The 15,651-nt window shown below is 47.5% G+C and overlaps 1 protein-coding gene across 5 annotated transcripts; it reads right to left on the bottom strand.

Annotated features, from left to right (window-relative positions):
* Positions 1-11,521: 11,521 nt before the first annotated feature.
* On the bottom strand, positions 11,522-15,085 carry LOC106838440 (C-X-C chemokine receptor type 2-like). Of its 5 annotated transcripts, none has more exons than XM_014852517.3 (3): positions 15,016-15,076; positions 14,234-14,458; positions 11,522-13,493 (listed from the first exon to the last, which is right to left on the bottom strand). In XM_014852517.3, exon 3 carries the CDS (start codon positions 13,471-13,473, stop codon positions 12,394-12,396), a length of 1,080 nt encoding a protein of 359 aa, XP_014708003.2. In that variant the 5' UTR covers positions 13,474-13,493; positions 14,234-14,458; positions 15,016-15,076; the 3' UTR covers positions 11,522-12,393. The 5 variants fall into 5 exon arrangements, with proteins under 5 accessions (XP_014708003.2, XP_070345845.1, XP_070345846.1 ...); XM_070489744.1 differs by having other exon boundaries at positions 14,195-14,458; positions 15,016-15,073; XM_070489745.1 differs by having other exon boundaries at positions 14,234-14,629; positions 15,016-15,071.
* Positions 15,086-15,651: the final 566 nt, after the last annotated feature.

Below are 15,651 nucleotides of genomic sequence, written 5' to 3'. Positions count from 1 at the left end.
CACCGTAGCTCCCAGGGACCAGGGTCAGGGATGCACAAGACCCTTCTGTTTACGGGAAGATTCTGGTAATTCAACTTAGGGCATACACATATAATATGGAAGCTTCCTCTCACGTCGCAAGGGAACCTAATTCTCATCAGACTGACAGCAGGACTCGTAAGACTGTGCCCGTGACCTTTTTCTTCTAGTACCTGTAGATAAAGATTCAAAGGGGACAAAAAATGAAAATAGAGACCCAGAGAGTAGTCTTAAAGTTACTCCTTCCTTTAGTCCTTTATTGTTCAAAGCAGGGAAACATGTGGAGCGGGTTTAGTGGCAAACGTTGACATGAGAGATTCTTGTCTGAGCTTTTAATGCCAAGAAACCTTACACCCACCAGAGAGGGGTTTTAGACTTTTTAACAGCTGTATTGAGGTGTAACTGACATGCAGAAAAAACTTGAGCTATTTAATGTACACAATTTGATGAATTTGGACCTTTGAAAACACCCATGATACCACGACCAGCATCAAGGTAATAAACATATCTGTCACCTCCAAAAGTTTCCCTGTGTCCCTTTATTTCTATTTTTTTTGTTTTTTGCTTTTTGGGACAAGAACACTTAACATGAGATCTACCCTCTTAACAAATTTTGAAGTGCCCAACACCCCATTGCTAATTCTAGGCGCTATATTGTACAGCAGAGTTCTAGAACTTATTCCTCTTCGAGTCACATTTTTTTATCCAGCAGATTAGAAAAGGTTAAATTTTTTTATTGTACCAAAGTTAGCGAGAAAATGGGGAAGTTGAAATTCCAAACACTGTTTTTGTAAGACACAGAGAGATGTTTTACCTAAAAACATGAACATAAAGGACGTGTTAAAAGAAGAACTCTACCAAAAGGTGGTGAAACGAGGCATCATTTAAGTAGCAAACATGAACAGGGAAGGATGGGAAGGAAGGTATCGAGCTGGACCTTGAGGCACCTTAGCCGCGTGGAGGAGGGCGTAGCCCAGGGGCCGGATCCCTGCACGCACATCCCGACTCTAGCCAAACTCTTGAGCCTCAGGTTCCTGCTCTGCGAAACGGGCTAATTCTAGAATCAGCCTCCTGGGGTAGTTTTAAGGATTAGATTCGCCAGTTAATGCACATAAAGCACCTGGCCCGGGGATAGAGCACGGTAAGCTCTCGATAAATGTTAGCTTTCAACATTTATTGAAACCTTTCATTTTGTTCCAACTTCATGGACGTAGTCATCGGGGCTACACTTTATACATAGCAATCCTGATACGAAGTCCAAGTGAGTTCCTAACTACAGTGACCGAAAGGAGCCGACGCTCAAGGCAGGAGTCCAGTGAGGAGGCTGGAGCAGAAATGGTGAGGGTCTGGGCCAAGGCATGACAATGGGGTGGAGGTAAGGGGGTGAGTTTAAGGGATCTTTAAGAGCGAACCAGCGGGACTTGGTTATCAATCAGATGGGCTGGGGCAATGAGAAAGAGGAAGGGAGTCCAAAGGGGTTCTTCAGTCCTTCAGGGATTCTTCAGCTTGAACAAAGAGCTTGAAGGAAGCAGGTTAGGGGGAGAAGATGCTGGCTTTCATTTTGGACTTAGGTGAGGGTACAAGTAGGAGGTCATTCTCACAGAGATGGCAGATCATTAAAGCCACGGGAGGAGACAATATCACCTAGGGAAAGCAGGTAATAGGGAAAGGGCAGAAAAGAGAGGCGAACGGGATCTGGAAGAATGTCAGCATTTAAAGGACTGAAAGAGGGGGCCCAGCCCGGTGGCATAGCGGTTAAGTTCCTGCGCTCCACTTCAGCGGCCTGGGGTTCTCTGGTTTGGATCCCAGGTGCCGACCCACACACCGCTCATCAAGCCACGCTGTGGCGGTATTCCACAAAAAAAAAATAGAGGAAGACCGGCAACAGATGCTAGCTCAGGGTGAATCTTCCTCACCACAATAAATAAATAAAGGACTGAAAGAGGAAGAGGAGCCGACCAAAGAGACAGGAGAGAAGGCCAAGACGCAGGAGGAAACCAAGGGGCCAGGGAAATAGACCTACAAGAAGGAGGAAGTGTGGTGTGTGGGGAAATAATGCTCTCCCACACTCCCGGCAGGGGTGGAAATCTGACTTCCTTTCTTCTTCCTGAGCTCTTTCTTTGTTTACCATCTGTGTACGCACACCCAGTAAGCCAGCTGTGATTCAGCACCTCAGGGACCAACCTCTCTGGACCTTCTTCCCACCTGCCCCTTGAGGCTACTGGGCCTTCTTGCCAAGCTGGCCTTCACCACTCTGCCAATTCCAGCCTGGCCACCTGGAATGGGATGGAGCCAGTCACCCTGAGCGTGTTCCATGCAATGCCAAAATCTCCCAGCTTTTTCCGTGGTCACCCCTGGCCCCATCTCCCTAACACTCGTCCACAGGCCAGAGTCCAGGGGCCAAGGCTCGTCTTAACACAGCGTCTACTCCCACTGCCCCAACTTCTGCAGGCCCAGGGGCTTTACTCCTGCCCCCAGGGATGAGCTCGTTCCCTCAAGGGCCCTTGACCCTCCTTCCTCTCAAGTATGCCCAAACTCACGTGAACCTCAGAGTGGGCCAGGGCACGTTCCAGCTGAGACTCTGCTAAACATCCCTCATGGCCCTTCCCAGGCTGGAAGCGCCCTTGGAGCGGTAAGACTCAGACCCCGGCTGCAAAGTGGAGCAGAGAAATAGGACCACGGCTGGCATGGATGTGGGGTCAAGGGAGGGCTATTATAATATGGGAGCTTGTACACTCATGGGAATAATCCAGGAAAAGAGAACAAATGGATGTTGGAGAAACATGGAGGAAGGCCGTGATCCCCTCTCCAAGCTCTGTCTTTTCATCTCAGAGCAGCCCCAGGCCTGTGAAAGTGGGGCGTCCCAGCATCCTCGTTAGCTCCCTGGCCCTGTGACCTCATGCAGGAAGCACTGGCAGTACAGTTAGAGGATCTGGGTTACTCGTCAGTTCTGCCACTGACTCACCCTTCCAAGCCCCTCTGTTCCGGCGGCAACGTCTGCCATTTGTCAAGGCCCGAGTCTCTCCCGAGAGCCTGGCGTACTTTACCTTCCTTTCAAGGAGACAGGGGTTCAGAGAAGTTAAGCGACTTGCTCAAGATCATACAAGCCAGCACAGACCGAGAGCCAGCCCCACTCCAGCCCCCGCGGCCCTCACCCCACCGCAGAGCTGCTCCACGAGCCAGGGACAGTCAGCCCTTGAGTCAGACTCCAGTGGCCACTTATCTGTGCTGTGTCACCCTGGGCGAGGTTCTTACTTCATCTCCTTGGGCCGCATTTTCCTCCTCTGTAAAATGGGGACAATAATAATTCCTACCATGAGGCCTTGGTGAGCCGTAAATGAATTAATTCACGTAAAAAGTGCTTTCCACAGTCCCTGGCACAATATTAAGACTTCAATTATCCGCAGATAATAGTTATTAATATCTGTTGATTCGGATAATCAAAGACACACTACACACATAAGGACGTAGACAAGGGTTCTCCTTATGTTGCAAAATCTAAACTAGAACTCAGGAAAAAATTTAAAGTAAATTTAAAAAAAATAAAACAAAATAGAACTTGGGGATCAAAGTAGCAAAGTCGCAAGACTGGGTGGGGCAGAAGAAGCTTATCTTTTGCTGCCTTTCAACAATTCTTTTCTCTTCCTTGCCTAAAAGCCCCCTGGACTCCACGCTGCTCCTCGCTCTCCTTGAGAAAGCGCTCCGACACAGCAGAGTCTCGGAGGCTCCTGTGTCCAACGTGGGGCCGCGTCAGCGAGCGCCACGCTTCCGTGGCGAGGGGCTAAGGCGCCGTGGGGATGGGGCGCGGGTGTCTGCTTGTGACCTTGAAGGCTCAGAAAGAGAGGATCTTCTGTGCAAGAGAAGGATTTCAAGACCAATCCTCATCCTAGGCTTAATGATGGAAAGAAAAGCATTCTCCCCATCCAAAGGTATTTGCCTGTTTTCCAAAGGACCTGCCTCCCCGCTAAAGGAATGAATTGCTGACGGACGAGGGAGGAAGGGTTGGAAAGAGAGGAGGAGGAGGGAGGAAGGAGCAGAGCGGGGGAAGGAGGCAGGCATCTCAGGAACTCCTCACGTTAGACTTGGTCAGCGGCTGCCTGGAAAGCGTGTACCAAGAAACGACCTCCTGTGAAGCACCCACCTACCAATAACCGTGACCTGAGCAGATAGAAGATTCCTATGAATCTTGTGTCTCACGTGGAGCTATGGCCTTATTTGTACATGTCCTAGATGCTTAGATTTACGGCATCTCTTCTTAGAACTGGAGCTTACCTCATCAAACCTCATTTCACAGAAGAGGAAACTGAGATTCGGAAAGTTTATGTGAAGTTTCGAGGTCACACAGCTACTCAGTCTTCCTTTTTCTTTCTTTTTTTTTTTTTTTTTTCACTAGAAGCATTTATCCAAATCTTCAGATTCGGCTTGTGGTGCACGAGGACCCCCAGATCGATCTCTCTTTCCAGTCACCCTGATGCTAGGGGACATTTCAGGAACTCCTTACGTGTCCTCCATTCGCAAGTTCCCTTTGTCCCCTGAGTTTCCTTTCTATCGTACCTGCCCATGTTTGGAGGGTCCAGCACAAAGTCAGAGGCAGAGCAGGCATTTGATACATGATCGGTTAACTGGTTCTTTGGTTCTTATTAACGTGTGTTTCTAAAATGTGTTGGCGAAGGGGCGCAGGGGACGGTACGTGCTGAGACTCACCAGGACCCCAGCTAAGAGGAGTGGGCAAGGACCCCGACCAGGTGGGGACCCTGCGCTGCATGGCCCTTGTTCAGCTTCCCTCCACGCTCAACGCTCTCGCAGTTGGAGCGAAGCCAGCTTCTTCAGGAAGGCAGCCTTGTTGTTTACAACATACGAACCAAGAGAGGTGCGGATGTGGCCTCATAGGTTTCTGTTGGGCAATACGATTTCTTCCCATGTCGGAAGTGACTGGATTTCTTCAGAGGCACCTCCCCACTTACCTTCTACATCTTACTTCTCCCGCCCCCCTGATTTGAACCTGGATGAAAGAAGGAGAATAATGCTGGGATGGTGCAAGCTCATTCACCTCCAACGCACACATCCACGTCCACACATGCGTATACAACAGACAGATACAGCTGTGAGTTAGCTGGAAATCTGGTCAATGTGTCCTGCAGGCTGACATTTTAAATTCTCTGGGAGAAAGTTTTAACAATGCTTAGGTTTTTTTTTTTTTAAGTACCACCCTGTGGGATAGTAGTCTTTTTTTTTAAAGATTGGTACCTGAGGTAACATCTGTTGCCAATATTCTTTTTTCTTCCTCTTCTTCTTCTTCTTTTCTCCAAAGCCCCCCAGTACACAGTTGTATATTTTAGTTGTGGGTCCTTCTAGTTGTGGCACGCGGGATGCCGCCTCAGCATGGCCTGATGAGTGGTGCCATGTCTGTGCCCAGGATCCGAACCAGTGAATCCCTGGGCTGCCAAAGCGGAGCGTGCGAACGTAACCACTCGGCCACAGGCCGGCCCCAATAATGCTTATCTTTAAAGAAAGGAAATAAAGAATAGGAAGAGAAACTTTGTTTTGATTTTATGTGGTTTTTGAATTTTTACTGATAGCCTGTCGTAATAGTGGACTGAGGAGGCATGGGAAACAACACCACACACAGACACACACACACACATACACACACCCCCCCTACATAGAAACATTGGATAACATATATTTTTAAATAAATGTCTGAGAGCAAGAGCAAAAGGAGAGAGAGAGATCTCGAAGGGCCAGAAATGAAAAGGGAATGTACGGATGTGTGGATTTATCTGGGGATAGGAGTTGAAGCCGCAGGAGCCCAGAAGGAGACTAGAATTGGTCACGCACCTTAAGGACGGGGATGGCAACACCAGCGGGTCTACAGCCCCCACGCACAGCAGGGAACTGGAACTGGATTCCCTGCAAAAAGCCAGGAACCAGGACAGAGCCGGCCCAGCCTTGTCTGGGGATAGAAAACACCTGCCAGCTCTGAGACATACCCCAAAGTGAGCTGCCTGCTCTAGGCTGTGGAGGAAAGACAGCCACCTGAGGGACAGTCCAGAACCCCAAGCCTGAGTGGGAAATGGTGAGGACCCAAATCTGCCCTTTGGAACGGTGTGGAAACCCAAAAATAACAACGACCATAACAACGAACGTTCTGAACCATATGACCCCGTAACACCCCAACAAGGACAACAGGACACTGCCCCTGTGTAGACTTCTTCATAATCCAAGACACATGCGAGAGTCCCATGAAAAAAATGCTCTTCAAATGAGCTGACAATCGAACATTACAAAGAACTGACAACGACCATGATCAACAGTCAGCCGACATGTAACAAATAAGAGAATTCACACCTGAGGAACTCAAGATAACAGAGCAGTCTGAGTGTGACTTCAAAATAAGCATGTTTTTTAAATCTGGGGGAATTTTATATCAAAATAAGAAGGATTGGAGGAATGTTTTTGTCTCTGCTCCCTCAAAAGTCCACTAAAAATGACACTAAAGAGATTTTTAAGGCATAATCCCACAAAGCACCAGAACAAAGAAAACCTTAGAGAAAATCAAAGATAAGAGAGTTTTTGAATGGCAGTCAGAAAGTGGTAACCGAGTCCTCAGACCAGAAGAAAAGACAAGGACAATGAAGGGAGCTACAGAAATCTTCAAGAAAACGTAATATTCTCAGAAAAATAAAAGGAAATATTGCATCCATGAGGCAAGAAATAGGTGCCACAAAAGGGAACTTGAGGAACAGAAAAAAGCCTATTGGAAACTTAAAATATGATAGCAATTTCAAATTCCAATCAAAAGGCTGGGAGATAATATTAAGGGCAACTTTCTAGAGAGTAGAAGGATGCAAATATTGAAAAATAGGCAAAAAGTGATAAAAATATTAGAGAATCAATCTTGGGGGTTCAACACCCAAATAAAAGAACTCCTAGAAAAAAAAAAGAAAATAAGGAAAATGAAGGGTAGAAAATTACCAAAGAAATAATACAAGAAAACTTCACAGAGCCTGAGTTTCCAGCGTAAAAGGATTCACCAGGTGCCCAGCAAAATGCAGGAGAAAGGACCTCAGCAGGGCGCAGCATCATGCGCTCTAAGCCAAAGAGATAAAGAGACTCCTAAGGGTTTCCAGGAGAAAACTCAGTCATGTACAATAGATCAGGAATTAGAACAGCATCAGAAGTCTCAACAAAAACCCTAGAAGCTAGAAGAAATTAAGAAGAGCCTGCAAAATTCTGAAAGAAAATGAATTCCAACCTAAAATTCAATACTCCAGGAAAGTACCGAGCAAGCGTGAGAGTAGAATAAAGCCTTTTTTGGAAATTTGAGTTCTCCAAAAAGTTATCTCCTATATACCTTCTCTCAACAAAATCCAATAATCCAGCAAAATAAGGGAGTAAACCAAAATAATGATGACAGCTAACATTTATACAGTACCTACTGTATGCTAGGCATTCTTCTAAATGGGGTGTGTGTGTGTGTGTGTGTGTGTGTGTATTCATTTAGTTTAATCCTCATAGGAATGAGCTGAGCACTACGATTATCCACATTTTACATGATGGTAAAGGGAGGATAAGCAGTCTGCCCTTGGTCACGAAGCCTGTAAGCAGCAGTAGGCGCCTCCAGAGCCAGCCCCTTGAAGAAAGAGGAAGATTTAACACCCATTCATGAAAGGAACTTCCTCAACCTGATAAAGGGCCTCCATGAAAACCTTTAGTTAACATCATATTTAATAGAGAAACATTAAATGCTTTACCCTTAAGATGGGAACAGAGCTAGGATGTCCGGTCAGCATTATACTAGAGGTCCTAGCCAACGAGATAAGGCAAGAAAAAGAAACAAAAGGAAGAGATAAAACTGTCTTTATTCTGAGATGACATGGTGTGTACATATAAAATCTGAAAGAATATTTAAAAATAAAACTACTAGAGCTAACAATTGAATTCACTAAGGTCCCAGAATACAAGGTCAATATACAATAGCTCAGCTATATACCTATATACTAGTAAGAAAAGAACTGGAAATAAAAAATTTTTTTAATATCATTTATAATAGCATCCAAATAACCATAAATTACTTAGGGAATAAATTAAAATATGGTCAAGATTTACATACTGAAAACTATGAAACATTACCAAGATAAATTAGAAAAGGCCTAAATAATTGGAGAAAGATACTGTGCTCATGAATTGGAAGACTCCATAATGTTAAGATGTCAATTTTCTCCAAATTGACCCATACATTCAACATAATCTAAATCAAAACCCTGGTAGGATATTTTGTAGAAATTAACAAGCAGATTCCAAAATTTATCTGGAAATATAGTTAAAGCAATTTAGAAAAAAGGAGCAGGGCTGGAAAGTAACCTGTCCAGATTGGAGCAGGATTATGAAGGGCTCCAGGAACCAGATCTCCAAGAAAGAAAAAAAATTAATAGATTATCTGTCGAACGTGAATGCAGTACAGGAGACATCTGGGACCAATGTAACGAAAAGCACATGGAAAATCCTATCAGTAATTCTAGTGAAAACAAAACTTGTGCAAAGAAAGGAAATATGAACATTGTACCCAACTCTGAATAAATTTTTATATAGTTATTGTAATGAAAACATTCAATGTTGATTTAACCAAAAAGAGTAGTATCTGTGTCGTGGGAGAATGAGGGAGGCAGTATTTGTGTTGGCTTGGGCAGGGGTAAAAGCAGGAGAGAGTTTGAGAGAGTGTCAAATCCTCTGACGCCAAGACAGAAAGTCAATGGATGATATCTAAAACTGGAAGAAAAAAAATCAAGAGCTAGCAGAAGCAGCAGGATATTTAGAAACATGTAGCCCAATCTTAGAGGAAACAGCCACCAGAGTTGAGAGCTGGTGTCTCCGCCTGCAGAGACGGGGCAGGAGGGCCACTGCTGGATTTTGTTACAAACTTTATGAAGCTCATTTCACTTTTTTAAACAATGTACACGAAATATTTTGACAAAAAAGAAAAACTAATTTTAGAAAGTCCGAGTTAACATATTCTGTTTATTTTTTTAATTCTTTAATTCATTTCGACCCTCAAGGTTGGAAAAAGGATCCTGAGTTTAAAAACAGATCACAGTGCAGCCAGCCAGGTGGTGTAGTGGTTACGTTCGCACGCTTGGCTTCAGTGGCCCAGGGTTCACTGGTTCGGATCCCAAGCACAGACCTGACACCACTTGTCAAGCCGTGCTGTGGTGGCGTCCCACATAAAATAGAGGAGGATTGGCAACAGATGTTAGCTAGGGGCCAATCTTCCTCACACCTACACAGAAAAACCAGAGAACCAGGATGGATAAAAACATAATGCCAGGATGGTGGTGAGAGCTCAGCTGACAGCTGCTGGCGGCTTTCTGGGTCAAACCCAGAGGTCTTTGTCCCCTCCAGCCTCTGTGTGGAAACAGCAAAAGGGTGTACTCCATCATGATTTATTGGTTAGTGTTCCTCTCTGGGAAGACCCTTAGACCAAAGAAGAGATGGCCATTTTATTTCATCTGCTTCTATGAGAATTCTCAGCCTCTGAAAGACCTCAATTAAATGCAAGTTGCTGGGAAAGAGGCAATCTTAAGCCCCTATGGAATGAAATCCAGATTACCAATTAATATTTTTGCTAAACCTATTAAAAGCAGACCACCGGATAGCGGGGCAACGGATGGTGAGGGGGCCATGGTTGGCTAGAAGGGGAATTGGTATATGGGAAAATAGTGTATCTCAGCATAATTTTTTGGAGGTTGGAATATTTTAACCAAGCCTACAAAACAGATTTTCAACTTTTAAAATCAGCAAGCATTGGGCAGAACGTACATTCACACGTCCGTCACCCTATCCTTGACATTCACCCCATGCCTAACACCAACCCCGAACCTGACGCTGGCCCCTCTCTGAGCCCCCAGTCCTCTCCTAAGGTGCACCCCATCCCTGACCCCAGCCCTGTCCTGGACCATCAGGGAGATGAGCTGTCTCCCCGATCTTGACCAGATAGCTAACCTTGACTCCATCTAGAGATGGAAACGCCAGTTTCTGATGTTTTAATAGACTGTGTTATTTCAGTTCCAACGCCCTGGCATTTTCACAGATCTGAAAATCAAGTCATTCATGTCTTGAGCTATACCCAGAGAATGATGCACTACCTTAAAAAATCTAATTGAAGGACCAGCCCAGTGGCATAGTAGTTAAGTCTGTGTGCTCCACTTTGGTGGCCCAGGGTTCACCAGGTCAGATCCTGGGTGCAGACCTATACACCACTCATCAAGCCACACTGTGGAGGCATCCCACATACAAAATAAAGCAAGATTGGCACAGATGTTAGCTCAGAGCCAATCTTCCTCACCAAAAAAAAAAAAAAACTAATTGAATAATGTTGTGCTTGTTTGAAGAGAGTTCTGACTACGTTCCTCCCCTGTTATAACACTTACAAGTTATTTTATTGCTATTTGATTCCCACTTCCCAGGTAATAGTGAGGCCAAGCATCTTTTCAGATGTGTATTAGTCATTTGTATTTCTCCAGACCCAACATGGACCCTCATTAGCTTTCCTGAAGGCCCTGATGGAGTGGACTTTGCACAGCGTAGGGTGAAGGAAGGTGGGCATTGAGGTGTACAGTTGGAGGGGTGAAAGGAGATGAGGGGAGGGAGGGAGAAGAAGGGGAGGCTCGCAGGCCGGGTTCCCAGCCTTCCTCCTGGATTCTTCCTAGATTCCTCTGTCTTCTCTCTTGAATCGGATCTCTCTCTCTTAAGGCTTGAGGACCTAACTTCTTCCTCACCAAGCTGCTTGGAGAGGTGCAAGCGGGACAGGGCAAGGCGCCTCCATCCCGGCCCCCGGAGGAGCATCTGAGACAATGCTCCCGAGAGGATGGCGACCCTACCAGAGATGTCTTTCTGCTCCAGCTACTGACTGCACTAAACAGGAGCAGCTACTCTTGTAGCCACTAACCCATCACTGACATTCATTCTATTTCTGAGCGAGTCCTGACACCTACCACACCCCCACACTCAGCCCGGGCCCGAGCCTTACTCCACCCCTGGTCCCAACCCCACCTTGGACCTGCCTGAGTCTTACCCACCCAGTTCCCAGACTCTCCCTATTTCTGGATCTCTCCCTGTTCCTGACATCCATGCTTCTCTGACCGTCTGCCTCATCCCTAGCTGCCACCCCGTCCCTGGCTCCTCCTCCACCTCGGCTCCAACTCCAATCTGAATCCCGGATCCCAACCCAACCTTGATCTACACTCCACCTCTGAGCCTCACTCCATTCCCAACCACAAACCAAATGAAGTTTTTCTTTTATGTTTTCTTCCAAGAGTTTTATAGGTTTAGCTCTCGTGTTTAGGTGTTTGATCCATTTTGAGTTAATTTTGGTGTACAGTAAGAATTTCATTCTTTTGCATGTGGTTATCTACTTTTCCCAGCACCATTTGTTGAAAGATTATCTTTTCCCCATTAAATAATCTTGGCACATTTGTTGAAAATCATTTAACAATTTATGCTTAGGTTTATTTCTGGGCTCTTTATTCTCAAGTTCTCTTCATCCTTTGGCTCTATCAGCCTCATTGTCACAAAGTGGCTGCCTCAGCTCCACATATCACATCCTATAACAATATTCAAAGGCAGGGACCAGGAATATATGTGTGTGTCTCTCTCTCTTTTTAATCAGGAATATTTCTCAGGAGTCCCCCAGCCCCAGCAGACTTCTTCTTAAGCAATGGTGCACTGAAGCCGGTTTGTATCTGCTTAGGAAAGCAGATTATTACATTCTCTAGAATTTTGTGAGCTGATTACTAAACACCACCACCCTTCAAATGGCCATGGTGGCAGCATTTATACCAGGGAACTTGGCGAACGCTGCAGATCACGACATTTTCCCCAGAAGTGGAGTTTACCAGCACACTGTTAGTCAGAACGGGGTGATACGGCCACTCCTAGCTTAACGGGGTCTTGGAAAGTGAGCATCTGTCATTCTCGGCCTCTCTCAAGGGAGCTGGACCGGGCAAGCAGGCGGCAAACGGAGAGCTAGGGAGGCACTGATGGTGTCACCACTGATGGCTCCCAGTGGCAGGAAGGTTTTGTAGTCACTTGAAAGAACGTCTTTCAAATGTCCCAGAAGACAGAGTGCTGTGGGCTCAGCGGATGGGCGGACAGAGCTCTGGCAGCAGACACAGCAATTCTGGCAGGGCAGGGGCACCAGGGCAGGCTTTCTAAGCCACACAGTGGGCACCCGGGAAGCATGTGGCCTCGGAACTTCCTGTAGCCACGATGGCAGCTCCTTGACCCGGAGACTGTGAGCAGCCAGTGGCCGTGAGGCTTGGAATGGGATGCTGAGGGGAAGGGAGGAGCCCTGAGGGGCTGCCACAGGGGTGGGGCGCCCTAGAGCGTGATAGAAGTGTTCCCTGAAGAAGAGCCCACAAAGGAAGGCCTGCTGTCCTTGGCCAAGAACTCCTTGCTGACCAGGCCGTGGATGGCCATGATCCTGAGGAGTCCGTGGCGAAACTTCTGGCCAATGAAGGCGTAGATGAGGGGATTGAGGCAGCTGTGGAAGAAGCCCAGAATCTCGGTGGCGTCCAGGGCCCGGTTAATGTCATTGCGACGCACACAGGTCTCCTGGATGACCTGGAGCCTCATGAGGGTGTCTGAGACCAGGACCAGGTTGTAGGGCAGCCAGCAGAGCAGAAAGACGAGCACGACAGCAAAGATGACCCGCATGGCCCGGTGCTTCTGCCCCATGTGGGCCTGAAACAGCGTGCGCAGGGTGAGACCATAGCAGAACAGCATGACCAGCAGTGGCACGAGGAAGCCGAAGGTCTGGGGCAGGACCCGCATCACCATCCGCCATTTTGTTGTGTTGGCGCCCATGTCCTCGTAGCAGACTGGGCCAGAATAGGGAGAGGTGATGGCCTTGCGGAAGAGGAAGACGGGCAGGGCCAGGATGAAGGACAGGATCCAGATGCCCAAGCATATGAACTTGACCCAGTGCCGCTTCTGGGTCAGTGTGCGTGTGGCGTGGACAATGGCCAGGTAGCGGTCCACGCTGATGCAGGCCAGCAGTAGAATACCGCTGTAGAAGTTGACTTCCTTCAGGAGCGAGACCAGCTTGCACAGGACTGTGCCAAAGGTCCAGCCCTTTGCCTTGGAGGCGGCCCAGATAGGCAAGGTCAAGGCGAAGAGCAGGTCGGCCATGGCCAGGTTCAGCAGGTAGACATCAGTGACAGAGCGGCCAATCCGGCTGTATAAGATGACCAGCATCACCAGGGAGTTTCCCAGCAGGCTCAGCAGGAAGACCAGGGCGTAGATGACGACCACAGCATACTTGTTGAGTGTCTCAGGGTCCACACTACAGGGACTGTAAGATGTTCCTGTGGGTGGTATGTCGCTGAAATTACCATAGTCATCCCCAAACCATAACCACAGATCGGTATCATTCCACACATTTTGCAGGATGATAGTCATGGTTTGATCTAGTTGAAGGACTAGAAAGAAAGAAATGTGATTTAGTAACTCAGGTTCAAATCACGCTCACTGGGGATGTGAGAACAGTTACTGGGACATCTTTTCCTTCTCTGTTGGTTTGGCAGCTGAAGATTCCTTCCTTGGCCGCTGTCTCGCACTGCTGTAGAGGCCGGCTTCACGGTGTCATCACCCTCCCATAACCCCACAGCCGGCCTGAGTCCGGGATACGATGGACTACAGGGGGAAAACCTTTGCCCTTGGCATTCCTACAACAGCCTCAGCTCTACCTACAATGCTTCCTCCGTACTCGTTTCAGCTGCCTCCATCCTCAGCCACGTCTGTGCATCCAGACGGGAGGACCAGCTTGGTCTTGCACACTCAGGAAAGGGTCAGCGTTAAGCATAACGGAAGGAGGCCAACTTGTTCCCCGCTGTCTGTTTGTATGTTATTTCCCCACCTATGTTCTTCCTGATTCCTGTTTAACTTCTTAAAATCTACTGAGGGAAGGAAATGGTAGCAACAAACTGTATTAAAGTGCATTTGAAGGCTTCTCTCTAACGGAGTAATAAATGTTTCGGTCCTCTGTCTAAAGGAAGACTAAGTATTTAAGGGAAGTCCCCATCTTGGCCCCTGAAATCACCTCCTAAACATCCACAGAATCATTCAGCAGTTTTCAAATATTTTTTTCATTGTGAAACACTCTGTTGAAGCAAAATCTTACCAGAAGCCCAAGATGTAAAACAGATAAAATGTCACCTACAGAGGGTGGGGGGAGCGTGTGCCAATCTCTTCACCCACACAGCCAGGAGGAGGTGGCCCCAACACCCCAGGGCTCTCCAGAGAACAGTCTGAAAACGCCAGAAACTTAGCAAGACTGGAAATAAGGGTCCCTGGTGTCTAGTGCTCCTTCTGTCCTGATTCTATCGTTAACAAGCTGGGTCACCGTGGGTGGTCCTTTCGCCTCCATGCAGTTCAGTTTTCTCGTCTGTGAAAGGAGGCAAGCAGAGTAGATGACCCCTGAGCTGCTTCCGAGCCTGAGCTTCGAGAAGTCCCTACAGATCCACACATTTTATTACGTCCTCTGCCTGATTCTATCGTTAACAAGCTGGGTCACCGTGGGTGGTCCTTTCGCCTCCATGCAGTTCAGTTTTCTCGTCTGTGAAAGGAGGCAAGCAGAGTAGATGACCCCTGAGCTGCTTCCGAGCCTGAGCTTCGAGAAGTCCCTACAGATCCACACATTTTATTACGTCCTCTGCCTGCAGGATTGGCATTTTCACAGAAGGCAAAGTCTTAGGGCAAAGCATTGGGCAAATGTGGCCGTCTTCCCCGCAGAAAGGGAGAAATGTGACAAGAGGAGGTAAGAAGTCTCCTTGTCACCAACTATGGCCATGGAGGAGGTCAGAATTGAATACATGGTCACCAGGGAGGAGGCAGGAAGCCACCCAAGCAGAAATCTTCAGGTCCCAGAGAAATGGATGCATTTTCTAAAACCTAGCCTCCGTACCCCAAAGAAAGTCCTGGCGACCAGGAGTGGCTTCCTACCTGAGGCACCGGCCTGGCAGGTCCAACCGTAAGAGCCCAGAGCACAGAGACCAGTGACAGTGGTTAGAGAGAACTTGACAAATAAAGGGAAATAAGGAAGCCACGTCACAGCACACATCCTCTTCGAGCCCTGCCCCTAGGTCTGAAGCAGAGACTAAGTCGAGGGACCCCTAGACATCAGAGGCCCCCGGGGTCCATACGTCCACACAGGGGCACCAGGCACGAAGACGGAGCCAAGCATCCGATATCTGAACTATCCACTCTGTGAATGAACATTTTTATTCTCTTCCTTTTCCTGCATATATTTCCACGTTTATCCCTTAAATTCCCTAGAAGACCACCTTTGAAAGCTTCCCACTTGCCTGACGTGAACAAAGGGAAAATGATGTGACTTTTTCCAGTGGTAGTCCTCCGCTCAGGAGGCACTTGGGTGCAGAGTGGCGGGCAGCGGGCGGAGGAGCGCACTTCAGCTGGGTTTGCACAGCAGGTGCACAATTTCGGTCATATGGTAGGCTTCCTCGGGATGGCCCAGGCGCTGGTGGAGGTGTTGGTGATTTGCAGGGAAACTAACCCCCTCCGCTGCCAGCCGCTCCTTCGCACAACCACTGCCAAGGGTTAGCTGATTAGAATGCCCTG

Source organism: Equus asinus, chromosome 19, assembly GCF_041296235.1.
Source record: "Equus asinus isolate D_3611 breed Donkey chromosome 19, EquAss-T2T_v2, whole genome shotgun sequence".
In the NCBI taxonomy this organism is placed as follows: Eukaryota; Metazoa; Chordata; class Mammalia; order Perissodactyla; family Equidae; genus Equus; species Equus asinus.
The sequence above is the reverse complement of the archived record's forward strand: the minus strand, read 5'-3'. Positions and strand labels throughout refer to the sequence as shown.